Genomic DNA, 27,737 nt, shown 5'->3' on the forward strand with positions numbered 1-27,737 from the left:
GTATTTATTCATCATAAAATTCAGTTTATTTGGGTTGAAAGTTCCTGCCAAACAATGAAGAAAATTGTCTATTGACTATTACTGAAACAACTTAACCACTTAACACACGCCCCTGTTTTTTATGCTGTTAGCCTAAACGACATGCCCAAGTTGTGAGCAGCACAGATCCCACATAGTTTGAGACTCAGAGATGTGTCTGGTATCATTGGAAAGGAAACACTCTCAGGATTCTTGTAAAAGTGTCTGTGTGATTCTGTGACTTACTGACAAAGAGTGGCAGAGGTTACAATGATGGGGTTGTTTACTCGCCCATAGGTTTGCCTTTACAATGACATGTGTACAGACATTCAGGGAGTCAAAAGACCAAAAGATGAATTTTTCAGAATTATTTTTCAACAGGTATGTCCATGCGTTTTCCTCAGGTCCTTTTTGGAGACTCCAAGTGGACACTTGGTTACCAAAGCTGTATAACCGCAATCAAACACCTATAACTTCACAACCCCTTTGCCTACAATCAAAATCTTGGTCTCTAATGAAAGCTGACGCCATATTATTATTATTATTATTATTAATATTATTATTATTATTATTATTACATATAACCATATTTTTTTGTTTGGCCATATCTATCTATCTATCTATCTACTGTTTATGGACAGCTAGACTTAATAGCTTAGTGTCATACACCGTTGGAAACCTCTGACTATTGGCTAAAAGGTTATCAACTTCATTTCACCGAATATTTCCATAGGCTGGAACAGCAGTCAATCAAAGCCATGTCGTCATTGTTGTCGGTCACATGTCCTCATTGGCTTTGGAGACATGTACTGCCTAATCCTAAACACCGATTGGCTTGTGTGTGGTGTCGTCAGAAGCAGAAGAGGCTCACGGTCGTAAACATCTAGTCACGTGCATAGACATATAAAGATCTTTATATGATCATCTTTATATGTCTATGGTCACGTGTACTCTGAGATGGACGCGCAGGTCAGGAAATGACGTAAACGGACCGTATATGGTTTGTTATTTGTGTTATTACGTTACGTGTTGGACTAAATACATGGACATATTGAGGAAAGTATTCCGGTTTTATGGAAACGGATTTCATATTTCACAAGAATGGATATTTGGCGAGCTGTACAGAAAGTCCTGAGTCATAAGATGATCGTTGTGGATAAAGGGAAGACTTTGAAGGTATGTAGCATTATAGCTTTTCTTACTTAGCTCAGGGGCTAGCCGAGCTAATCGCTAATACTATTACGGCTGTGAGCAACCATATAATTCGTGAGTGGTCTTGAATGAATCAGGACAATCTAAGCTTTCCAACGATGTACGGCATGAATATATATGTTTAAGGGTTGGTGTTTAAAACATTCAGAAGAACTTGTGGCTACCTCCTAACATCCGTCCCGTCCCATAGACGGAACAGCGTGCGTTAAGAGGCTAATAGCAGATGATATATCAATGAATAGCACCTTCAGAATTGTACACAGTGTCATTTCACTCAGTTACCTGTGCATCATAGATTTTTCCACATTTTACTGTGTGATGCAAAAGCCCAAATTTATATTATTCAACATATGGAAAGATATACCTCACCTTAAAAAAATGTATTTTTCATATCTGCAGCAGCAAAAAGCAAAAACTATTGGGTGTAACTGATGATTGCATTTAGTTTGACACTTCCACACAGTGCTATTCCTTTTTAATTAAAAAGAATAATCCTGAGGCAATTAGTGGAATACTATTTTTATAGCAAAATGCAAATATAAGGAACAGGTTTGCTTCAAAATGAATCCTCATCTATCATTGTTACTCTACAAATCCTTTTTAAAGCAAAGTTAACGTGGACAATACAACATCATTATACATTTTACCATGCTACCATGATGACAGAGCTTATATATTTTAATGAAAATTCATAGATTATTCTTTAATTTTCATGTATTTGTTCTTATGACTTCTTAAAGACAACAGCATTTAGTGAAACAATAACACAATTGTGGTACAACAAGCCAATATTGTTTCATGTGCGATTTATACATAGTTCACTCTTCATCTGCACAGTTCATTTGAGGAAGTTCTGAGTGACTAATAGCAAATATGTATAAAGTAAACATACAGTATGGTGAAGAGAACAAGCAGCTGAAGTCACAGCCTCAGAAGAGACTCGTTTCGCTTGATTCCAGGGCTTTTGGGAGCGGCACCTGCAAGCAGCCACAAAAAAGAAAAAAGAATGATGTAAAATGTCTTTACTTGGATTTCTAGGACATTGCACATAGTGTAAAATCACTGATAATTATACAAGATAACATGTAGGCTGTAAAACAATCAGGATCATTTAATGCTCTGTTTTTAAAGCTTTAATACTGTCAACAACTTAAGTGATTAAAAACTCTAACTAGTACTAAACACAGGATTCCAACTCAATTGCTCTCATAGCACTCATTAATGGATACTCACAGATTTGAGATAGGCCACATTACTCTTTTTGATCTCGCTTAGGAGGTGATCACGGGGTGTGAGATCAATCTTTGGAGGAAGTCGTCTGCGAGGGACTGGCTTCAAAGTCTTAATCACTGCACCCAGGTTAGGTCTCTCGTCTATCACCCCTGCATCCTTCACTTTGGGAGTCTTCCTAAGTTGGAAACTTGCCCTATCTGATCTCCTGTCATCCCTTGGGTCCATCTCCAGGAAAGGGTCACGTTTCTTGGGAGTCTTCTTCAGTTGAACGTCCCTTAATGAGTTTTCTGGTTCGGCACTGGGTTGTTTGGGAATGCCTTTGTGTTTGCGCTGTTTCTGATGCTCTGGCTCTTCTGTCTGATGCTGTGTTTCTGGGATGGTGCTCAGATCTGATGAAGGTGGGATGAGCCCATGCTTCTGCAGGAGTTCTAAGGATGGTACGTACCCCAGCATTTCAAGTAAACCAGGAGGCAGGTTTAGACTGTTCTCATACATCAGCATCAGCTCCTTCTGCTCCTTCATTTGCTGCTGTTTCTGGTCCTCCTTCCTCAGCTGCCTCTGTCGGTCAAGATTCCTGGTTAAAAGATTGGTCACTACCATCCTGGGCCCTGGCAGCTCAAAGTGGTAGCCCATCTTCAGGAGGGTGTTGTTGGCCTTGAGCAGGCGTGAGATCTCCATCTCTGCATGGTGACCCAACATATGTCTCTGGTTGTGAAATCGCAGCTCTGTGAGAGTCTCGTTGAATTGGAGGCAGCGAATGATGGCAACAATCCCCTTTCCGGTTACGAAGTTGGACTCGATATTCAAAGTGATAATGCTGCGATTCTCTCGTAGCATGTTGGCCAGGTTGAATGCTATGTTTTCATCGACACCGGTGTTGGCTATGCTGAAGGTTTTCACATGTTTGTTCTTCTTCAAGGCGTTGACGTAGTCCAAGAGCATGTCTTTGGGAATGTTTTCTATGTTGTTGAGGTTTACTTCAGTGATAGAGGGGTTGTTCTTGCGGATCTTGTCAAGAGTCGTATCCAAGTTTGTCTCATTTCCGGATGGTCTTGATGTCATTTTTATATTATTGAGTGCCAGCTTTGGAATTTTTAATTTGTTGATTTTTCTCTCCTCTTTTTGTGGGAGTTTATCATCTGTTTCACTTATCTTTGGCTCCTCTGGGGCCTCTTTGGGAAGCAAAGATTCTGTATTTTTAATTTCCTCTTTCTCTCCAGTTTGTGATGTGCTGATTTTTGGGGCTGAGCTCTCAGTCTTTTCTTCTTTGTCTGAGATAGGCTGGTTGTCATCTGTGTTGTTTCCTGGTACTTCCTTTTTGTTGTTATCTAACAGATCTACTTGTTTGTCTATATCTGTCTTCACAGGTTGCTTCACCTCTTCTTTTTTCACATCAACCATTTTGTCCGTTTCATCACTCTCCTCAACCTCTTCAACAATTTCTTCAATTATTTCCTCTATAATTTCCTCTCCTTCAATACCATCTACAGCTTCTTCTTCAATGACTTCCTCTATCACTTCTATCACTTCATATTCCCCATCTTCTTTTTTTTCTTCTTCTTCTTCTTTTTCAACTTCCTCCCTTAAAGTTTTCTGATGAAGTCAACAAATCAGACCAACAAAGTTAAAACTGTGTGCTTCCAAACACTACTTCTAAGATTTTTAGTTTTTAAAGCAAATGTTGGATATTCTCAATTGATATTGTACATAAACTTTTAGGAGTTTGACCTCTTACCTCACTGGGCAGTAGAGTAGCCGGCACTCTTTCTTCCTCAAGCATACGTTTGGACTCTTTTTCCCAGTAAAGGTAATCAACCAGGGATCTGTGGTCGAACGTCCCTGTCGGAGTCTTTTCTGTCTGGTCCTTTTGTCTCTGTCCAACAGGTACAGTCTCATCTGGGGCGATAATAACATCCATCTCACTCTGTAGCTCCTGAAGTTCCTCCGGTGAAAGCATAGCAAGGAGTTCATCTTCATCAATCTCTTCTTCACTGAGATTCTCAGTGTCTTTATCGTTGGACATGTTTGCTGCTTCAAATGATATCAAAAGGAAGGATAATGTCTGTCCAATCTGTGACTCACGACAGCGCAAAATGAGAAGCTTCTGACTTTGATTTCAGCTAGAAACGGTTTGCTCCTGTCTCATGTGGAGTCTAAAATTAAACTCTGTGAACAGCATGGAAGATATTTAAGGTACAAGCAGGGGAAAGACATGCTAACATTCTTTTTTCAGCCCCCTTCTCCCAGCTGGCTCGGCCATCAGGATCCTTTGGGATGACAGTTGCTTAAGGCAAATGAAAGTGCATGACTGACAGCAGCAGGTGGACCATTTTCACAGGCCTGGTCGTGGTTAACTCTCCCCTGCACTCAGAGCTCCTATCCCATCCCAGGGCTCTAGAGAAGACATAAACTTTGAAGTGCAGCATAACAGCACATGAGATTGAGCCAAAGGGAGGTAGTTTTTCAAAAAGGGTATGGTACACAGTTGGAGAGATGATATTTATTCTCTCTGGATTTTTTTTTAGATCATAACTCAAAGCATAATTTGATACTTGCGAGATATCTTTTCACTCACAGCCTCAAAAATAACACACTTCTATAATAAATAAAAAATCAATCAAATCTTACAGTAGTGGTTCAGTATTTTGGCAAATTGGCTGATTAGTGAGGTTAAGAATTGCTGATGTATCACTTGCCCCTTTTTCCAGTCTTTATGCTAAGCTAAGCAAACCAGCTGCTGGCTTATATTTAACACACACGTATGAGAGTGATATCGATCTTCTCATCTAACTCTTGGCAAGAAAGTAAATATGCATAATTCCCAAAATATCAAACTATTCCTTTAAGGCTCTGTCAAGGACAGAACCTGAACCAGTCATTTTCCAACACTCAAGCCTTTTGAAAGAAAGTGACGGCAGCCACCTAGTGTCACACATGTATTTATTCACATCCTTGTTCCCGGTGGAAAATATTTTATGACAACATCTAACAACATACGTATAACTACACACTGACTGTACAAATATGTGAGGAAACAAACAACGAGACATGAATATGTTTTTTTTTTTTACGGCAGTGGTCTTCTGTTGATATAAAAGGACTGAAGTTCTTATCAAAAATCGATATTAACATGCATTTTAAAACACAATACGGCACCAACAAAGACAAATGGCTCTATAAACAATATTGACATAATACATTCTGATTCAATGTTTAAAGAAAGGAAGAAATGGAAATTCATCTAATACACAGTCTGCTCTAATGAATGGTCATATCAGGTCACATTTGTGAATATTTTCAAACTTTGTTTTCAATTTCCATGTCATATTTAAGACCATTTTTATCATACTTTTAATGAGATGAAAGTGGTGAAAATCATTTTTACTCTAATCTACTGTTTTGTATAAGGCAGTAGATAGTTCCTGCTAAAATACATGAAGTCGGATTCAGTAAAAACAAATGTTGCCTCTTTTTTCATCTTTAATACACAATAAGGTTTGAAGTCAGTGTGGTTGTGCAACGTCTCATAATTTTTTGACACATTTCTTCCAGCCTGTACAATTTCATCCAATCCATCCAATCCAAGGCACATGGGAAAGTCATTCAAGAGTGTCATCACTGTGTTCAGAGGTTACTTTAACATGTGGACAGCATACACCTAGACTGCTGCCAAAACCTTCTGGACAAAACATCTCCCAAGATTGAGTTATGGCAGCAAAAAGTTTGTGTACAGCCCATTTTCCAACTTCCTCTCCTTCATGTGCTGCTGGCCATGGCTTTATTTGTGCCAACGTTTGGTTTGGTCCTCTTCAGCGGATGCTCATGTAGCTTCCATCCAGGTGAAATCTGCACAAGAAGTGACAAGAATAAGTCAAATCCATTGTAGTTCAATTGTTTTAGAACAAAGGGACACATGACTGAACCTTGTGATAAAACTGAGGAATGGAAATGGAAATGCAATGAACTGTAGAGACCTTACATGTGGTACACCTTACTTTTAGAGGGCATACAACATGATTGAGGCTTCATGCAGTAAAAGGAAACTTCCCTCTTCTTATCCATGTTAATATTGTGTCTCTATGGCAGTTTTTTTAAACCTGTATTGTTTAGTCTGTTCATTTCCCCTCATGGTGTGATTAGTGTGGGTAGATAGAGTCGTCATTCTGGTCATTCTGGATGATCATTTGTTATTGTAGTCTACCAACACCCTTAGTAGGTAGGTCAACCACTTAAGTCCTAACTGAAATATCTCAATAATTACTGGATGGATTGGTGCAGACATATTTCCCACAGAATGAACTGTAGTAACTTTGGTTTGCATTGTCATTGTGAGCATATTAGCATGCTGATGTTAGCATCAACGCACTGCCGCATCTGAGTGCCTCACAGAGCCGCAAGCAAGGACACAAACTCTTAGTCTTATTACTTTGTAATCATGAGATTAACACTATAAAGTATGTCCTTTGTGTTCAGGATCATCAAGATAATGAGTGAAACATTTTTGAGCAAATACAGGAACAATGCTGAAGAAAAAAAAAAACACCACAAAATACACTACAAAAATGTGGATGAGTCGATTAAATGGGCCATAACGAAGTGACACACTGATGACAATGGAAGAATGGAGATGTGTGGCAACACGACACAGAGCAGCCTGCTGTAGTGGTCTCACCCTTAAGTGCTAGAATGGTTGTCTGATGGCTCATCTGTACTATTGGCCTCAGCACCAACCACTTCTACTGACTCAGATTTTTTAGGCATTGTGTCAGACCCCGAAACCTTGTTTTCTGGAGAAAATCTGCACACATGAGTATTAATCATAAGTCAAGAAAGGAAGAAAGAAAGAAATTCTCATGAATACATTTTCATGAGATAAATAGGGTCAGGTCACTCAAGGAGAATGCAATGACTAGATCTAAAGTCATTCAGGGACAAAGCAACACACAGAACAAAGGAACTGATTGACATTTTGGGAAATTCACTTCCTTGTTGAGAGTTAAATGAGAATATTGAAACCTTATCTGTCAATTCAATATGATGCAACAGCCAGTAGTTGGTTAGCTTAGCACAAACACTGAAAACCGGGGCAAACAGCTACCCTGAGTGTCTGAAGGTAAACACTGTATCCTTCTTCCAGCATCTATTTTCAGTCTTTGTGCTAACTTAAGATATCCGGCTGCCGGCTTTAGCTACATACACAGATTTTTAGAGTGGTATCGATCAAGGCAGAAGCGGATAAGGGTATTTTTCCAAATGCCAGACAGTTTTTAAGCTGCTAAAAGCATGCATTGAGTGAAACAGTAGAGGCACTGGTATCATTATCTGCCACTGAGCATCAACAGGTAGACATTAAGCAGGTTAATGTATTCTTAAGATTCTGGCAACCAGCATTTTATATGAAACCCTACTAATAATGAAATTTGTTTCATTAATTAGTTAATTTGTTGGGCAACACTTGCCTGCTGTGTGAGGGACTGTGGTTGTATGGAGAAGCAGGCGCTCCCGGATGAGCGTACGGAGGTGTGTCAGGTGAATCGTACTCTGTCAGGCCGACTGCCAGCTGGTTGCGCCAGTTCCCTGCGCTCTCCACTGAGGACACTGCAAAGAAGAAATGCAAAAAAACACTGCAATGTTGGTGTGTAACTGTGGTAATTGCTGTTTTTGGAAACACCACTAAATCCAGTTAAACGTCACTATTGCAGAACAAACAATTATCTTTCACAAATTATGGCAACATGTGATTACAGTAGTGTTGCTAGCAGCTTACATGGGAACGTTTCTATGTATTATTCATTTTTTATGTTACAATATAGGCTAAACTTGCAAAGGAGTTTAATTGTCAACTTTAATTGAGAGTAATTGTTGTTTAATTGTTTAATTGTTATAAAATAGTGTATTGGTCCAATATCTTAAAATTGAATTATACTTTTTAATACCATTTTAATTAATTACTAGGACCAGCTGGTGCCTCTGATATATTATGATTACTTTACATAACATAGTGTAACCCCTTTACCAAGTGAATCAATTTAATTCTCTCCTTTAATATTAATGGAAGCCAGATTTCCTTGCTCAATTTGTACAACCAAAATTGAAATGTTTTATTATCAGTTATTCTGGTCTATATTTATGTTACTCTATTTATATATTCATTGATGTTTATATATATTCATATATCATTATCAGTTGCCTGGCTATTTGCAACTTGGGAGACAGGTTAAAAATCTTTTTCACTGTACACCAGACCCAGTTTTTAATCTTGATGGTCTTTGAGGATCAAAGCAACAATAACAAAAAAAAACATTAATAAAAACATTAATGCATCTTAATGCAAGTTTCAAAAAGGCAGGGAGAGCAAATGTTTCTTATACATTTAAAGATCTCACTGCCACATCTCAGATGTAATAGTAATATACAAACTGGGGCTAATTTCCTCCCAGACTTCTTTTCTTGGCGGCCTAGAAAAGCTTTGGCCACAACATGTAAAAATCCTCCACTGAAACCCACATAAATAAAACTGTCTTGGGTACATTAGCAGTTCTTTAAAGCATGTTGGAGGAATTCATAATTAGGGAGAAAATCATAAATATACAATAACAACAAATAACAATAAAATGTATGGATTGGATATGGAAATAAAATCATTTGCAGGATGCTTAGATAGCAGTGGGAGATAACCATACAGCTGGCAGATATCTAATATGGAATAAACCGCCGACAGAAATCTGATATCTATATATATCTAACTATAATTTAGTTGGAGACAAAAATTGATTTTATGAAATCATTTTCTCTTCCACACCAATATTTGACTTGACTTGAAAACGGCCTCAAGAAATAATCTTACCTGATGAGAAGGAAGTGGTTCGGCTGGAGTGGCTGAAAGCCGCTGGCATGGTCTGGTAGCCCAAACTGAGCTGGGAGCCGCTGTCAAAGTCATATCCAGCCAACATCCCCCTGCCCCCCTCCTTGTGGCCTCGGTTTCGATGATACCAGCCTCTCAGATGCTCTGCCACCATGGCCTTCTGCATGTTCTTGGCCAGCAGCTCATTTCTGGGTCCCTCCCTACTCCTTGGAGGCCTCACTGTTGCGTAGGGATTCTGGGAAAGACCATCAGCTCGGTCACTGCTGTAATGCCTGAACCTGTCATGTCCGTGGTACCCATTAATTTGATAGGAGGGGTTGACGTTGTAGTGGCCTTCTACCTCATTCTCATACACATAGGCACCATTAGCGTAAGGCTCCATGTCCGGACAGGGGTAGCCGGAGACGTAGTAGGCACTGGGTGCATAGTGTGCTGAGGTCTCACATGTGTAACTACAACCAGAATGGTGCTGGACCAAGTTGGGCATGCTCCCAGTATTTCCATACACTTCCACTTTCCTGTGGAGACGATGCATGGTTGAGGTTCGGGAGTCCAGTGTACTGTAGTGGGAGTTGGCTGCCCCGCAGTAGTCCAGACTGGACTGACTAGTGTAGGAGGAGCAATCCTCTAACACCTCTGTGCTGTTGCTGCGGTGGGCTGGTGACAAGATAAACACTGGCTTCTCTGAGTCTGTGTCTTTTCTTAGCTGGGGCTGCGACTCGAGACTTCCACTGCGATGCCTGAAGCAATGAGGAGACCCTTCGGACCTGGAGAAGCAACACAACTTGAATTGTTTAAACATATCTAATGACAAAATGAATGATGATGGATAATATTTCTGGTTTTATTAGTTAAAATAAAGGTTAGGGGAGTGTATGAGAGATTTGGGTTGAGGTTGGGAGTTGGGAAGTAGGGAGTAGGGATAAGGTTGTAGTAAAGTTATTGTTGAGGAGAAGGACAGACATTGGGTTGGGAGTGTTGGGGAACCATAATCACACCTGAGCTGGCTGCTGCTGTAGGCATTGCGGGTCATAACTGGGGTGGGAGGCATGCTGCGTGGATCTCTAGGAGGTCTGGGAAGGGTTTTATAGGGGCTAGTGTGGGTGGAGGAGACTTCTCTTGGATTCTGGTAGTAGTGGGAAGCCTCCTGGCCTTCAAATGCTAATCTAAAAGGGTGTGGTAAAAGGAGAGGATGGAAAAAAAACAGGAATGAAATGTGAGGAAAGGAATGAAGGTGCAAACATGACACAGCAAATATCACAAGCCCTGCCAAAACATGATATCATTGCTTCATTGTAAAAAAAAAAAAAAATCCAACAGTTCAGCTTTTCAGTAAAATCAAGAGTTGTGGAACAAGTTTACCACTTCACACTAGACTTCATGGAAACAACAAATAGATCTGCTCAGGATATCTGTTCCCCTACCTGCTGTGGTTTTTGTTGCGGTGATTTTCCCTCGGAGATCCTTGTCTTTCCACATCATATTCTGGCCCCAGTGACAGCATCGGACTGAGCTGAGGGGAACCTTGGACTGACCGCGACCGTGGCCTCTGACTGACACTGTCTGAGTCATCTGAATGCAAACACAAACCAACGGGAAAAAATACTGACACTTGCTTTTTTGAAAAACAGTCATAATAAGAAAGAGACATCCATGTTATTGGGGGTCAAAGTTCACCAGAACATTTGCTGTCTGACTCACCATCGTCCAGTGGGAGACTAGACAGGGAGCTGCAGTCTGAGCGGACAAGTTCATCTAATGAAGGAGGGAATAACGCCATGTTAGCTGTGAGTACAGCTGAATGACTAATGCAGTAACACACGTCAACTTGCACCATACCTGCAATGATCACTGAGGCTCGCTGGGTTGGCTTTTTTCCCTTCTTGATTCTGTACTGATTCATCTCATCCTCTATCTGCTGGAGTTTGTGCATGGCATCCAAACAGTTTCTCCTCCTCTTCTTTTTGACTGTCTTACACAGTTCTGACTCGTTTGCCAGCTTCTTCGCCGCCTCCACAATCTTTTGCTGCAGGGCAAATCTGCTTTCCAAGTTTCTAAGGAAGGGATCCTGTACAAATCACAAGCAGCAGAGATAACAATGACTGTTGTTACAGAATAGATCTGATTAAGTTTTCATGTCAGATGGATTTTATTGATATTTTTCTTAAACAAATGTCCTGCAAATTAGAAGCTGGATATATAGATATATAAAGGATAGAACTGCTGATAATCTATTTTTATTATTGTAGACAAATGCCACAAAAAGATCAAAACCAACAGTCTCTCTTTCAGTACTTTCTGACTTCCCCAACTGTGGCTGTCTGTGGCTCTCAGTCCCAAACCCATTTGTTCCCATAAAAGATTTAAATCTTTAAAAGGGTTAAAAGTATATAAAAGTCTGAACAGGTGCTGTAGTTTTTAGCAAATGTTACTCAAAGAGGAGTAAATATAGATGTATATAGATTTAGGGCGAACATGTGCTACACTGGGCCGATGTATGTGGGATGGACTCAGTGTTCATATTTATTATAAGGAAGGAGTATGTCACCTGTGTGGCTGAATAATGTGTTTTTTAATCATTTTACAGCAAAAATGACTCAGCAATGCAAGAAATACATGCAAGACGAATTCATTGCTGGTATTGATATTTTAGTGGCATTTATTACCAATAGAATTAAACTAAATACCAACAGACTTCTCCTTTAAAAGTTAAATCTATTAACTTTAAAGTACATGGTGCAGAAAAACAGTATTAAACACAAAACAAGGAAACAAGGAAAGAGTTGTAATCATTTGATTAAAGTAAAACAGTTAAATACAGACCTCATTGTAGGGGAAAAGGTCATCTAACTTGAAAGCAGTGCCAACTCGCCGCCTGACCTGTGGCGGTCTTTCACCTGAAGAGAGGGGATACTCTTTTGGCAGCTTGCCAGTGAGCTCCTGAAAACACAAAAACACCCCACTGATACTTAAATGAACAGCAGAAACCATTAGTCCAGTCACCACACAGCAACACATTTTAATTAAAGGAGTTAAAAAATAGAGCCTAGCAAAATATAGCAACACTACAAACAAAACCAACTCTCACCGCCTCTCTCAGGCAAATCTTCTTCAGTTCTTTTGTTTTCTTGGTCAAAATATCTTGGATCTCTTGCTCTTTTTTTCTCAGCTCAGAGAGTTTCTCTTTCTTCTGTTCTTCACTCATTTCAGAGTCTGCAGAACCTGTGAAAACAATTTTCTGACGATTTTAGTTTTATGTCCCAAATTTTCCATACAGACATTAGTAAAGCTAGAGCAGCATGCGTCCTTTGCGGTTTAATTCAAAAACAGCTCAGTGTTCGTAACTCAGAGTTTTGTCACAGGAACTTACACCTACATGATCTGAAATAATGATTTTTGTTTTAAGAACTGAAATAATTGTTAATAACCTGTAGACACAAGGCTCCCATTGCTGGCCGTTATAAAGTTATTCTTCAGGCCTGTGTCTCCAAGTCTGTTTATTTTTGCCCCTCCGTGCTCAGTGAGATCCATGGCAATTTCCTCCAGACTTCTTGCTGTTCCTACTTTGGCCTAAAAGAATGAAAAAGAGAAAGGGAACAAAGATCAGTGGATGAATAACTATGTAATAAAAGAAACACATAGTGACCGATAACTGACACTTACTTTGCTTTGCTTTCTGTCCAAGTAGAACTGGTGCTGGCTTATAGCCATGACCCAAATGGTTTTGATCAAAGAATGGCTGGCATACCACGTGTGGATGAGTAAACCAGTCTGCCCAAAGGTGCGCTTGGTTACAGCTCTCCTGTTGCAAGTGACAATCAAAGGCTGAGTTACAATTCACAAAATAACACATTTCAAATTAAAGCTATAGATGGGACACCTTTCAAAAAAACTAATCAATTAGAACTATTTGTTATTTCAAGTCATATTTAATAAAAGTAAACTAAATATCTTCAAGTTGTAGACTTTTGGTAAGCACAGAATGAGACATTTGTAGAAAATAAACTTTGTAGAACAGAAATCAACATTTTTCACCATTTTCTGGCATTTTATAGACCAAACAACTAATTGATTAATGTATAACTGATAATAAAAATAATTGTTAGATTCAACCCTGTAATTATAATGACTTCCACACATATCCAGTTTATGAATTACAAAATGTGCCTTGAACGAAGAATGTCTCCCACTGCTCACCTGTGTGGATCATTAACTTCTACAGCAAATTTTTTCTCTCGGAAGTACAAGTTTTCAAGCTGCTTCCACTGATAAAGCTGGAGGTAAAATGGAGAAATAACATTAACTGATTAGGGAAATAGATTCTTTACTCTGTAATTCACAACCTGTATTGTGTTAAGATGAGCAACTGTAGAGACACTGTAAACACTTTCAGCCTTTTGTTCAATTTCTAAGAAGACTGTAACCGCGACCATCATGACTGATAGTAAATAAACTATTACCAGAAAAAATTAACAGCGCAGATGTTTAGGCTAGCCTGTTTCAACCACAGTCATTTAAAAAAAGGCAGACTGTAACATGAACTGTCATTATAGTCTGGGCTGCCTAGCATGCCAAGTCTGTAATAATGCAGGTGTTAGAGAGGGAATGAATGCCACAAGGGGACATTAAGACTCATTGTGGTACACAGTTTTCCATGGCTCATCACAGCCATTCGCATTTCACCCAGGTGCTCAATGACAAGACCCTGATATAAACAGTCTATAGGGGTCTGAGTCACTGAATGTCTGGACAAGATCTGAATGAGACACAAACTTAAACAGACAGCGCACAGAAAATTATATTACATGTGGCAGCTTTGGGGAATATTTTGCATCACAGTGTGATACATGGTAAATATTCAGTAATAAGTATGGACAGTTAAAATCATTAGGGCTTTACAATTCAAAACTTGAGGATTGCTTCAACAATCATGTCATGTCTTACAAACTGTTTTAAATTTGTTTCTTGATTTTATGCCGCCAACTCACACCTGGCCCGGGACAACGGATGAAAACTACACTTTGGGCTAATTCTAACATATTTACATAATGTTTATTGATATGTAATGTCCCTGACAAATAAACCAATACAATAAAATAAATATTTAAATTAACATATGTATTGGTAAATGTTATTTAAGAAATATAAGGAAATATATAAGGTATTGCCGTATTCCTTCCAAAAGGAGAAGTGTAGCATTCAGTCTTACCAGTACAAAAGATGTTCACAAGTCCTGTTTTTGAAGTTATAAAATCCTCCCTGGCTTTGCTGTCAACACAAACACATACTTTGTTCCGTCTCCTGTCAGCTCTTGACTTGTCTCCTCAGGTATTCTCAGAACATAGAATGATAACGCTCCAAATCCGGCCCCCTTTTCCCTTTGACATCACCAGCTCACTCCCTCTCCTCTTCTATAAAGCACACCGCTGCTTCACGCACAGCTGGCCGCTTGCACAATGTTGGAAGTCAGCAGATAAAGTTGGATTGCACCATGTCATGCTGGTTACAAGGCTTTAACAGGAAAATGATGCCAGTAAATAAGAACTGTTCTCAACTTCCTACCTCTTTTTTTAACACAGCATTGTATATCTTCACCCAGCTGCACATGCAAAAGTCAAACTGTACAACATAGCTTACAGATCACTCACATGGGTGTTTCTCCTATCGACTCACAAGCTAAAACAATACAAATGAAACAAGAAAAGCAGGTTCAAAGTGTGAGTATGATTCTCAAAGCCAACTGCTCCTATTTATGAGAGTGATTTTACCACAGTGACTTCAGCTTTCTAGACTGACAATTTGATTCAAATTTTCAAGTCTGGCCTCGTCTGCTGCAGCTGTAGCCCAGCCTTTGTTGCAGTGAAATAGATGATGCATGAATTAGAGGTGGTGAATCACCACGCTATGTGCAACAGCAGCAATCCTTCCCCATGCCCTGTGCTGTCATGTCCACAGTCAGATTAGTGAAGCAGTGAAACAGCAGCAGCCATTTTAGAGACTGTGCAGCTGGACAACTGAAATATTTACCTTTCGAGGTTTTAATTTGTCCTGCAAATCATATTGGCCGATGCCCTTATAGCTGATTCCAAGCCACCACGGGATTCCTTGTTTGTCCTGTAAGGCAAGAACACAGCTTGATGGTTGATTATATTTTCAGATTAAACAGCTGATATTTCATATTAATCACAGCAGAAGACCTACCTTAACTTCATAATAATGTACGCCATACGTGGGCAATGATTCCACTAACGTCAAATACCTAGAACGAAAACAATTTTTATTAAAACCATCAGCTGCTTTTCTACATCTGCATGTGGTTTACCTTAAAAATGTGAAAAGATATAACTGGGAATTTGATCAGAGGAATCTGATCCGGTGAATCAGTGTGATTCACTGGACTGCAACAGAAGAGGAGCTATTGATTTCTATCAGATGATGAGAAAAGGAGTGCCAGAAAGAGAAAGCGAGGGAGGGAGTGGAGGGCTAATGGAGGTGAGAGAAAGATTAATGAACTCAAAGCTCAGTAACATTAACTGTTCAATTACAAGTGTTTATCTAATTTCAGTAAATCCATGTTTTATTCTATTTTAATTCCAATACTCACTGCACAATGGCCTGTCCTCGGGAGACTCCTTTCAGCTGTTTATAATATTCAATTACTCGATCCTCACTGCAATGTCACATTAAAAAAAGACACCTTTTCACTTTTCAAACAGCTGTGTATTATCAGATCATGCAGATCATGTATGGGGTATATGTATTGCTGATTTCAAATAAGCATTTCCAATGAGCATACCAGTATGCAAGGGATGGGTGTTCCTTGAGTAGTTTGGTGGGAAGAGTCGGTAGTTTCTTCAAGTCAGCTCGAGTAGTTTCATCACTGAAACAGAAAAGAAAATTAGGTGTGATGACAATCTTGAGACATGATATGCAAATATGTCAAGAACAAAATTCTGGTTGGGAAATACTAACATAATTTGCCCTCCAGCCGTCAAATTTAAATATATTGAGTCTAAAAAGACACTGGAAACAGCTTATGAAATGTCCACCATGTGTTGTGTTTTAATTGTAGAATGTAAACACTTGAATCCCAGAAAAAAAGGAGAGGAAATGACCCACTTCGTTCCTCCTGAACACTACATGTACAGCATCAAAAGGCAGCTCTGTTGAACAGATGTAATATAAAGTCTCTACTTGGTTTCTATCAGTGCTGTGAGATTCATTAGTTGACTGGTGTGAGCTTCTCAGGCCTCTGTGGCGAGCCTCACATAACACTGCTATTGATTTTTGTTGTCTGCACTCTGGAGAAACAAGTGACCTATTGAATGTATTTGCTAAAAGTGCACTATTAAGTTGTCCTGCTGCTGTTAAATACTCCTACACAGCTGGTTAATACTCTTACCTTGTGTAGTCTCCTTTAGCCTCCTGATGATAAAAAACAAACATGTTATTAGATTACACGCCTTGCACTAATTAATGTATGTATATGGGGTTATTAATAAGCACTTACCTGCAAAGCTTTTGCTGCTAATTTGAAGAAGTTCTCACTTTCCACTTCTATAATCCCCTGAGAAACATAATAGACGACGAGAATGAAAGATAAGTAGCGTGCAGAAAATGCAATCCATGTGCTGAAAGCTTGCAAGATCCAAACATAGAATCTTCTCTGTGTTGCCCTATAATAACCTCTGCTTTTTCTCAAAATGAACCCTTGTGTTTTTCTACTTTTGAAGACTCTCTGCTTTGCATTCCAGCCAGCAGAGAGAGAAAACTGTGCCCCGCAGCCACTGTCTGCTTAGCTGAGGTGCTGCAAGGGTCTAGAGACAGTGAATCATCGGGGAGCAGTTGAGAAACAATGAGGGATCATTTTTCATTAGTTCAAACTTCGGAAAGACAACAGCTAAAACACTTACATTGTAGACAGCAGATTTTGCATTCAGGAAGAATAACTCCACCGTTATGATGTCCTTTAGCTGTGTTATGTTTTCTACATAAAACCTATAGAGGAATAAAGCACAAACAATAAATTAAAGGTTAAACTGAGAGAACTTGTGACTTAGTTATGGCTGCTGATAGTTATTATCAGTGTGCTTTCCTAAGCAGAATGAGGTGTTGGGTGTGCTAGTGACATACATGGTTTATGATAATGTGCAACAGTCTGTAAACCACCAAAAAGACAGTCACAGGTTTTTCAGCCATCAGTTGGACACATGAATATTTATTCAAGATGACCAGAATAAGTATGTTTTATCACTTATAATTTTCTAAACAGCTGCAACATGTGAGTTTAAGGTATCATACAAGGTATCATACATATGCTAATAAAGGACTGCTCTCTACTGGAGAGCGTGCGTCTTGCATGAGGAGATGAATTATTACCTGACCAGGAAGTTGAGGGCAATGGTCCCGGGCTTCTTTGAAAAGTCATGTTCAAGAACTCTGCGGTCCATCTGCAACCACTTACACTGGCCACTGCAAAAAGCAAACAGACTGAAGCTGCACACATCTGCACACTCACACGTATGCACCATAAATATTCACTCATCTGAAAGTAATAAGCTTGCACAGTTTACATACTTGTCGTCAAAAAAAGCAAGTCCAAAGAATTCCTTCTCCTTGAGGTTGAAATGGGAGGATACCAAGTCGAGAAGTTCGTATGACAGCAGCTTAGGCTGTGGAGGAAGATTTAGATTCAGTATTAGCTTTGGTGGGAAAACCTACTGTCATCCCAACACATCAGGTAAACATCCCTGGTGAAGTAATTCAGATAATTTTCTTGATAAATGTGACATGGCAGATGCTTTTGGAAAATATCTTTTTTCCTGTTTCCTTCCCTTCCCACAAGAAGTCAGACTGAAAGGTCAACTAGAGAAGAGCAGCTCTGGAGTGAGGATTTAGTGGCCTGCTCAAGGACACTTCAACAGTGCAGATACTCGTAATAACAGGGACTTGAACCCAGGTCATTCTCCTGAAAGGTGGTCTTGCTACTTACTAAGCTAACCTCCTGCTCATGCCCAATCCCATAGAGAAAAAATGTTCCCACCAAAAACATGCCACATTATGTCATTACCGAAACATTTCTTTTACATTAATATTTTTAAACCTGCAATTATTTTTTTGGCCACTTGGGGGAATAGCACTGACATATCTTCATCTTTTAACTTGATTTGGTGATGTTAGCAAGATGTCTTATCATTTACACATCCAGCAAATATGGAACAATACTAGTATTCATTTGGGGTCATGTTCGTGTCCGCCTGAGGAATTCCAAGTCCAATATCCACTCTCTTTTAGCTCTGTTTCTAGTCTTTGTTAACTGATGGAAATATTTGGCTCTCCAGATAAAGTATGAATAACTAATCTCAACTCTCCCCATAAAACTGCATGACTTGAATGAATTTGAAATTACTTAGAGCTTCAAAATGTTCCTATTTTAAGGGACTTTGGCATCAGCAGTTTTAATATTAGCTAAATTATTGTGTTTGTCAAAACAATTATGTACTACTGAAATGTGGCCTTCCAAAATAAAGAATGAATATAAGGAGATATTTTACAAAGAGTCAAGAACTAAACAGTGTGAATACAGACAGTAGCTATATGTGTGTGAGCTTTCTTTACTTAATGTTAAATAATCAACTCCATGGTAGCTAACCAGCTAACCCTTGAGATTAAAGCCTTTTGGCTAAAATACTAATGTTCAGTATTGCTATTAAATGCAATATTGTGTTAATAAGTTGTTCATGGATTGTGAAACTGTGCTTCCTCAAAATAAGTGACAGTATGACAGCAGCATGTTGAGTGTCTTTTTCACTGAACAGCTGCTGAAAATGACACTTTGAAAACTGTGAGAGTGAATTAAAACAATCAAGTTGCAGAGCCAGAAAACCAAAGCAATGAGCTGTAAGGTTTGTAGAGCAGGTAGAGCAACTCTCTGTTACAAACAATATTGATTATAGCCACTAAAGGATCATTCATTAATGATTAAAAGGACAGCTGCAGATGTATGAGACTAAGTTCTATCCCAAATGAGGTGAAAGGTGCTAAAATGCAGTAGAGATGTGGAGAACTATCGAGTTAGGTGATAGTTATTTGTTATCATGAAATAAACTGGATTATAGCCACTAAAGGATCATTCATACCTGAACCAGCAGCTCTAGCTTCCTGTCATCCAGCAGCTGCACCTGACACAGTCTGCCCTCAGTCATCTGCAGGAGAAAGAAAAAAGGAAGTTCAAGACGTGTGACACAGATTTTATATTCATCATCACAAGGGAGGATGACATCGGGTCTTGTGAGTTGGTAATGTTTTTAGCACCATGACACTACATTATACATGAGGAACGATAGGTCTTTTAACACTACAATATCTAGAAATCGCAAAATAAAGATTCAGGTTTCTACACAGTTAACATACAGCAAATATTACTATCATTATCCATGCTGAGCAAAGGCCACGGTGGTAAATACAGTGATCCTTTCCAAGGAAACACTGACGCTGTTAATAACAATAAAACCATTGTCTCAAGGATTTGTCGCCATGGTAACCACAGGAGAGATTTGAGGTTTTTCCAATTTTAATCATTCACGTTTCACTTTTACTCTATCAAACTTCTCAGCATTTGAATAAACAACTATCTTCTCCACTTTTCACTCTGTAACTTAAAATATTTATGCATCAAGTTCCAACCAGCTTGCAACTGTTTATAGCAGCATAAACCACAAGCTCATTTCAGATTCTGCATCCATTAAATCCATTTCTCTGGTACTCATGCTCACATGATAACAAGGAAATCATGTTTGCTTGTGCAAAATCACTTTCACCTCAATGCCCTTCAAACAGCGCCTCTTATGATAGAATCAGGTTGACCTACCTAGAGACACTGAAAACACTGCACACTTGATAAACTGAATACCCAGTAAAAGAAATGACATATTGAGGTTAACCAGTTGTACAACAAAAACCGGCCCAGAAACTGAAAAAAAACACACACCAAGTAGATCCAAACAGCCTCCGCATGTGACAGAATGAGGCTGATCAAAACTTCTAACACTTGGAGTGAATGGAGCAGCTGCTGAATACCTGGTAAATCTGCCCGGGGAGAGTGCAGGTGCAGATACATCCCTGATCAGACATCATCCTTTCTTCTTGGATCCAGACCATATATTGTGAGCTCTGAGCAGCAACAGTCGATCAAGATTAACCAGCAACCTGTTCCATCTAGGTTATTGACTGAGCAGCCTTTAGCTTTGTGCAGTGAAGGCTTACAGTGGCCACATTGTGAGAAATCCACAGCTGACTTAATGAGCACAGGCTAGGCCAGACACCTGACCAAAGTTTAGGGTTTACCACTTCTTAATAAGTAATATGGGTCGAGCAAGAAACACAATTAGTTAATATAAAGTGATTAAGCATGTCTGAGTCATAAATTTGACCCCTTATTCCGTCTGTGGCAGATGAGGTTTGAATATGAATATCAGGTTTGTCTTGCTTCCTTTTCTTGTACATTTGAACTGAGTTAATTTATGGAAGCAGGAAAGATTCCCACTAAGAAACAAAGATACCTTACATCCCACACACTATACTTCTCATTTATATTTTATACATACTGCACTAATAAATGATTAAACAAACTCCCCTGTGTCTTGAATAGAGGGTACTGCTTTAAATGACACCATCTGTATCGTTTTAACGAGCACTTAGTCAATTACACCCCCTGACTAATGTGTATTTCTTATCACAACAGCCATAAATTTTCTTTCGTGATCTAAATTAAAAGTCTGCATTCAATAAATCCAATTAATTTAGAGTGTGGTGCAGTTTTATTACATTGATTAGAGCTTGATTTAGTTATGACAGCACTGTTGTAGGGGTCACACAATTTGTCTCTGCAATAAGCATGACATTATTTCAGTCTAACCACTAGATGGTGCATGGATTATTATTTTTCTGTGTGCAGAAGAAGTTCATGTGGAGAAAATGGCCTCTTAAACCAAGCATGCACTACTGGAGAGTTTTGATAAGCAGTCGAGAATCAAATTCAGCTGGGATGACGCTTACTCATGCAATATAAATGACGTGAGTGGGAGGAGGAGCAATGATTTTTAGGAATCTACACCATTAATCATCCGAGACCTATAATCACTCCAAGAACTGCTATTTATATCTGACTGTGCAACCCAGCAACCCCGACTAACCCTGCAGTTTCTTAGTGGCAATGCAGAGAAGAGACTCTTTATTAAACACTGCTCAGACAGAAGTGACCTCCAGATCGGTGCAGGCTGTGATTTGAAACTGGTGCACACAGTAATTACAAATACACAATAACAGGTGGTTACCATGTGCACCTTCATTTGATATCTCATGATGCATGCGTCAGGCCTGTGTAGCTCCACACATTAGAGCAAACAACGCTGCAAACACAGCCTATTCAGCCTATTCAGCCTCAGTAAAAGGCCATTCTTAGATCCTGTGAGGTTAAGACAAGCACCGAATCTTCATGTAAAAAACACACAGAGGGAAATGATGAAAGAACTGTCAGTCTTTGTATTTGTGTCTCCAGAGACCGGACAGGCGCTTTTGGAGTATTAAGTAGAGCCAAACCCACAGGGTACAGGTTCGGCCCTCCTTTGGAGCCTGGGGTTGGCATATAGACAGCTCGTTATATGTGAGCTACAGTGAAATATCCCAATGGATACTTGAAGAAGGTGCAGATGTGGCCTCTTTTCTACATGGTGCTAAACCTATTAATACATATTAAGGATGTTCATTAGAATGATATATAAACTAGAGAGATGTAGAAGTGCAAATCCGTCTGTTAATGAGCAACTACAGAGCAGGACAAATTTATACTTTTTTGACCACAACAATGAAAAATAACACCATGAAGACTGAAAGTTATACAATAAGCAAGCTTCTCTGTCTCCTGTGTAAACTGGCTGCCAGTAGTGTTTAATACGTCACACTGGTTAAATGTCATGTCCAGACTGCAGCCTGTCTTATCTCAGTTTCCCGTTTTCATGCATTATTGATGTAGGCTGGTATCACACACAGGTCGGTGTCTGCTCTCCGTGCTTACATGGTCTTGTGAAGACACCCACTGAAATAGCACCAACCTGGAAATTAGTGTGTAATACATATTCACAGACAACTTTAAATTTTGTGCCAAATTTCTCTGCAAATTAGCAAGCTTGTTCCAGTTTCAAAAGATTAATCCAACACTAGATAATCTAGTTATCTAGATTCATACAGAAAGACAAAGAGAAGAGGAACCAAGAAACCAAAATATAATTTTCCTGTGAATTCAAACAGACTACCTAACAGGACGTGACATCCAGTGGCGCTGCAATGGTTAAGGGAAACACACAAAGTTCTGTGTTTGGGTACAGGCGATTTTACAGTTCCTCTGTGATGTTATAACACAATTGAATGTAGCAGATGTAGCTGACCTTTGACACCTTTGATACCTGACTCTGACACAGGGATCGGCACATTTCATGGATTGATTCAAACCGAGCTGCAACAATTCGTCAATCGACACCAAATGAATCAGTTATGTCAGTTAAATGCCAAATAAAGATGATTGTTATTTGCAACCCTAGATTTAAAATAAATATATTTTTTGAGATGAAATAAGTGATTTTGTCATTTGCTTTGGTCTTTTTCTGGCAAGGTCTTGGCTTTGCCCAAGTAATCGAACTGACAGGATACTTAATTAATGTCTATTAGAAAGTCCAACATTAAATAAAACACTGAAGACTACTACTAAGTACAAAGCAAGAAGCCATACTTGCAGAGGTAGTGGGCTGAAGGATACAGTCCAGGATTATATCCCTGATCTGAAATCTCATCATGACTCATGTTGTCAGCAGTCAAAAGGTATTTGCCAACCATCATCTCCCCTAGAGAAGCAGTCTGCCTGTTTTGATATCCGGGAAATTCAAGAACACAATGAGACTCAGGATATTATTGAAAATTATAACCTGGGAGATTTATTAATTTTGTACCTCCTTGATACAACAAGGCAGTCTGCATCACAGACGAGTGATTCATGTGAATGATGTCATCATGCAGTACAAGTCCTTATTTCCACCCTGAAAAGGATGTCCACAGGGGCAGGACAACATTGTGAGATATATGTTCTTGTGGCTGTACTAACAACTGCAACTGCAACATTTTATTAGCAGCCATGGTGACAGCGGTTGTCAGCTCATATCAGTCCCTGTAGGGCGGTAATGTAAGCAGTAGAAAAGCTAAATAAAAACGCATATTCTCGTGAACATTTGAGATCATTCATTTTAGGTTACATTAAAGTATCCATCACCATGTTTTCTCCAGATCCTCATACTGCTTGAAGTGACAGACGCTCAGCTGCTTTCGTTAGAACTGACCTTGAGTGATTGTGACTGTGTGTTAAAATGAAGAAAAGCTACATAATCAGAGAACGGTTTAGTGGTTATATTTTTCATTTATGCTGTTTGGATAGAATATGACTAAACTCATTGCTCAGTGCCTGTGAAAACCACAGACGCCAGTTACAGTACTTGCAGAGAAATTCAAAATGTTGAAATTATGCACAGACATCGCAACATGATTTTTTAGCTATTGTGCATAAAACATTACTCATTATTAGTTGAGTTTAAACAATACAAGAAGAAGAATCTATAGCCATGCTACCAGCAGTGCTTTAAGGGCATTGGAATGCTAACAAAAGACAATGCTAACATGCTGATATTAAGCAGATATGATGTTCACCCTCTCTTAGTTTAACATGTTTGCTTATAAGCACTAAATACAAAGTCCAGAGGCTGGGTCAACCTCATGGTGGCCCACAGAAAAAGTCAAGGGATTGTGAAAGTCATTCAGATTCATCTTCTACAGACCATGAATGCCTGTACTGAATAGTTGGTGAGATATTTCAGTCTGAACCAAAATTGTTGACTAACCAACAGACCAACATTGCAATCCCTAGGGCCACACTGCTGGCATGCTTTATTTGATTTAAGGTTTAATCAAAACAGTTATGTTAAATTATATCACATTAACCCGTGAGGTAAATTTACATATGTTTGAATCTATTATATCTCTTACTGTGTCTTGTCTTACAGTAAGGAGACTAAATATTTAAACAGCACAGGGACCCCTAGAGGCTTATTGTTCATTTGTGCCCAACAGTACTCAACACTATACTGACTATAACTGCTAGAGCCGTCTACTAGTGTATGAGGTTACAACTGTTTGTCCTGATGTTGGCACTTGAAGAGACATATTATACAACATTCATTTGGAAAAAGCTTAAGTTAAACAAAATGTCATCAACAGAAGCCATGGTATATTAAAAGCCCTTTGAAGTATGACTATGCCCTTCAATCCATTGTTATCTGCTTATTTTATTAGTATTACTAGTTGTGAGAAAGTATACACTTTGGTTTGAGGATGGTGCAACTGAAAACTGAGTTTCCAAAATGGAAAGCTACTCAGTAAATGTCTTAGCAGTGCACCCCTTAGTCATAGTCTAGTGTAAAAGTGGATAATTTGACCTGATGATGATGCAAGAGGAAAGGTCAGAGGGTCACCAAACCAACACCTTTAGAAATCATGAATATCTGTGCTGCATTTACTGGCATTCTGGCCTCTATTTGTTGACTTGCTTAATACCAAAGTGGTGGATGGGTGGACAGCTGGACCTACAATACAAAATGACTTGCGGACTATATTGATAGTGGAGGGAAACTGCTTGAATTCAAACTGAATCCTTATGAAGAAGTTAATGTTGAAACAACTAGATCCAAGGTATATGCAGTGTTTTTAATTATTTCTTAAATTAACTGATACGTTTGTTAAAGAGTTATTATGACTCACCATCCTTGTATTACAGATTCCTTTTAAATCCCTGAACTATCTAAATGCAGCATCTCAGTGCTGAATTTATGTGCACAACAGGCCTGATTCAGAACATACAGACTGTAGGCAGTGAGCAATTGCCATTTTGAAAGCTTTGCCACCAGTTGCCCTCATTCTCAGGGATTTACAGCTGTCCCCACTGACAGTCCTGATATCACAAACTGCAGAGTTTCATGACAAAGAGCTGCAGTGACTTTCTGCAGAGCCCAGGGACGAGGTACTGAGGCGCGGACGTGAATGGGTGGAGAAAGTGGAACATGAACAAATTACATCAGAGTGTCCGCAGCCCTGAGAAATCCTCAATACTGTGTCATAGCAATATTGACAAAAATGTAATCAAGTCATATTTATTATTTTCACCTAAACTGGATGCATACTGTGGATGTTAAGCTGTTATGTTAAAACTGGAATCATTGATCCATCCAGTAATGATTTAAAGGACAGCTGCACATGTGTAAGACTGTAAGTTCTACCCTAACCTGCTTCGCTCCAATGATGCTGCTCTGTTGTACTGCAGGTATTTACCAGATTACATCAGATCTATTCCCTCTATGTTAAGTGTATGAATACAAGATTACTTGCCCATCCAAAAATAGATCTCTCCTCTCTGTCTTTAGCACATTTCTCAGAGAGTCTCAGGAGGCTTTCATTCCTAAATGGATGGTTGCCAACTGAGCGCTGAGACATCTCTCAGCAGCATCAAGGAGATATATAGGAGCATCTCTGTCTTGTTAGACTCCCATACTGACAAACAAGTGAGGGAGGTCATGAAAAAATACATTGAATTTTGTGCTGAGTTCTGACTCAGTCCCTTTAAGGAGCTTCACATGATTTAAGTGACCCTTTGCTCTTTCAAAGGGTTCAAAGGCCATCAAAAAGTCCACTGCAGTGATAAACGACACAGGACATCCTCTCAAACAAATAGGAAGAGCACCAAAGTTTCACGCTGGACACGTGTGTCATAGACACGCACCCATCACGACAACAATTCCTGTTTACAATGCCAAGTCTTTAAATACACACAGACTTGTGTTTCTTCCGTCAACTCTGAGATAACATCAGTATAGGTCAGTGTCAACCTTTCCTGTGCTCATCCTTTTTTTTCTACTAGAGTGAAAATAGAGATCCAGAGCAATACAGTGAAAAGAAGGCTCACAACAAGGCTTCCACTAAAACCATAAGTACTGGAGACATGTCCTTGTGAATCCTGATTAAAAATGTTTGGCCTGAGTCCCCAATTTTCACCACTGTCACTCCTACATAAATCACATACATATGAAAACTGAACATGCACAAAAAGCATACAAATCTCCAGGTGTTAAATAATACCTTGGATCCACAGTGCTGCAGGGTGAATGCTTCCAAAAAGGTAAAATGATGATTCATCCAGCATTTTTAATATTCATCAAGTCACACTTGCTAAATCAATGCATTAGCTATACAGCCTGCTTCTATTTAATTAAACCAATCCAGTTAACTTATCTTTTAACTTAAACACACTAAAATACCGTTTTATATTTGCTTTATCCACTACAATCAGTATTGCCCACAGTATCCTGTATAATGAGACCAGCCCACCTCAGGGCCAGTTGCCACTGAGAGAACAATGAATGTGCTACTGTAGAGTACTGTACATGGGTGGTTTCCACCTGAGCCCCATGACTAGACAGATGTGCCAAATAAAACCTCACTCCTGCTTGTTTTACTAGCTGCTGAGAGCCAAACCCATGCTGTTGTAATTTTCATTGATGCTCTCCCCGAATCACATGCGTGCCTGACTCGGTCTACTTTGTCTCCTCAGAGCTCTCTATAGGGCGGGATGAATCAGCTCCATCACATCATGCATCGCCTTACCTTTGCGCTCCTGACGCTTTATATCCCGCTTAGGTATTGATAAGATGGGGTTTCCCCTGCATACTGATCACCCCGTTCAGCTTTCTTCCCGGTTGGTTTTGCCAGGGAGTGGAGATGCCGTGCAGACGCTGTCCATGTTCATCCTCCGGTACTGCTGTAGCGCACACTCGCCTCGTATTGAGCCACTCACCACGCCTTCACCCGCCGGCTATTATGTGAACAAGCCCCGCATCCCCTCCCTCCCTCGAGTCGACGCTCCCTCCCTCTCTCTCACCCAGCAGCTGCCGGCCGGCCTGGTTCACACTGGATCCCCATAATAATGAAGTGTGGTAGCTTGGAGGTTGTGTGTGTGTGTGTGTGTGTATGTGTGTGTGTGTGTGTGTGTGTGTGTGTGTGTGTGTGTGTTTGTGTGCTGTATCCATCCCTTCCCTCTCAACTGCTTTATAAGTGCCCTGTTGAGAGCAAACAGACAGATCTATATGATTTATGTTTAATATACACTAGGCCTATATATAGGCTACATATTGTCTCATCACAGACCTTAAATACAATTATTATTCCCTCTTTACTCTGATCAAATGTGATTTTTATCACAAAATTGTTTTTTCTATAATCTCCAATATTCTTACAACATGCATATAGAGGAAAATTGTGT

At 39.4% G+C, this 27,737-nt stretch overlaps 2 protein-coding genes across 2 annotated transcripts; both read right to left on the bottom strand.

The window, feature by feature from the left end:
• Window positions 1-1,892: 1,892 nt before the first annotated feature.
• Window positions 1,893-4,486, bottom strand: lmod3 (leiomodin 3 (fetal)). Its single transcript, XM_053317875.1, has 3 exons — window positions 4,199-4,486; window positions 2,464-4,056; window positions 1,893-2,207 (listed from the first exon to the last, which is right to left on the bottom strand). The coding sequence occupies exons 1-3, from the start codon at window positions 4,484-4,486 to the stop codon at window positions 2,160-2,162; spliced, it is 1,929 nt and encodes a 642-aa protein (XP_053173850.1). The 3' UTR covers window positions 1,893-2,159.
• A 906-nt stretch (window positions 4,487-5,392) lies between these two features.
• frmd4bb (FERM domain containing 4Bb) lies at window positions 5,393-27,217 on the bottom strand. Its single transcript, XM_053317319.1, has 23 exons — window positions 27,083-27,217; window positions 19,468-19,533; window positions 17,906-18,000; window positions 17,708-17,800; window positions 17,242-17,326; window positions 16,839-16,895; window positions 16,731-16,753; window positions 16,125-16,208; window positions 15,933-15,998; window positions 15,530-15,587; window positions 15,356-15,442; window positions 13,526-13,602; window positions 12,992-13,130; window positions 12,757-12,898; window positions 12,417-12,550; window positions 12,152-12,268; window positions 11,168-11,396; window positions 11,030-11,083; window positions 10,753-10,900; window positions 10,327-10,494; window positions 9,311-10,095; window positions 7,923-8,061; window positions 5,393-6,309 (listed from the first exon to the last, which is right to left on the bottom strand). Exons 2-23 carry the CDS (start codon window positions 19,531-19,533, stop codon window positions 6,273-6,275), a joined length of 2,883 nt encoding a protein of 960 aa, XP_053173294.1. The 5' UTR covers window positions 27,083-27,217; the 3' UTR covers window positions 5,393-6,272.
• Between the last annotated feature and the right edge of the window lie 520 nt (window positions 27,218-27,737).

This window comes from Scomber japonicus, chromosome 4 (genome assembly GCF_027409825.1).
Source record: "Scomber japonicus isolate fScoJap1 chromosome 4, fScoJap1.pri, whole genome shotgun sequence".
Classification (NCBI taxonomy): Eukaryota; Metazoa; Chordata; class Actinopteri; order Scombriformes; family Scombridae; genus Scomber; species Scomber japonicus.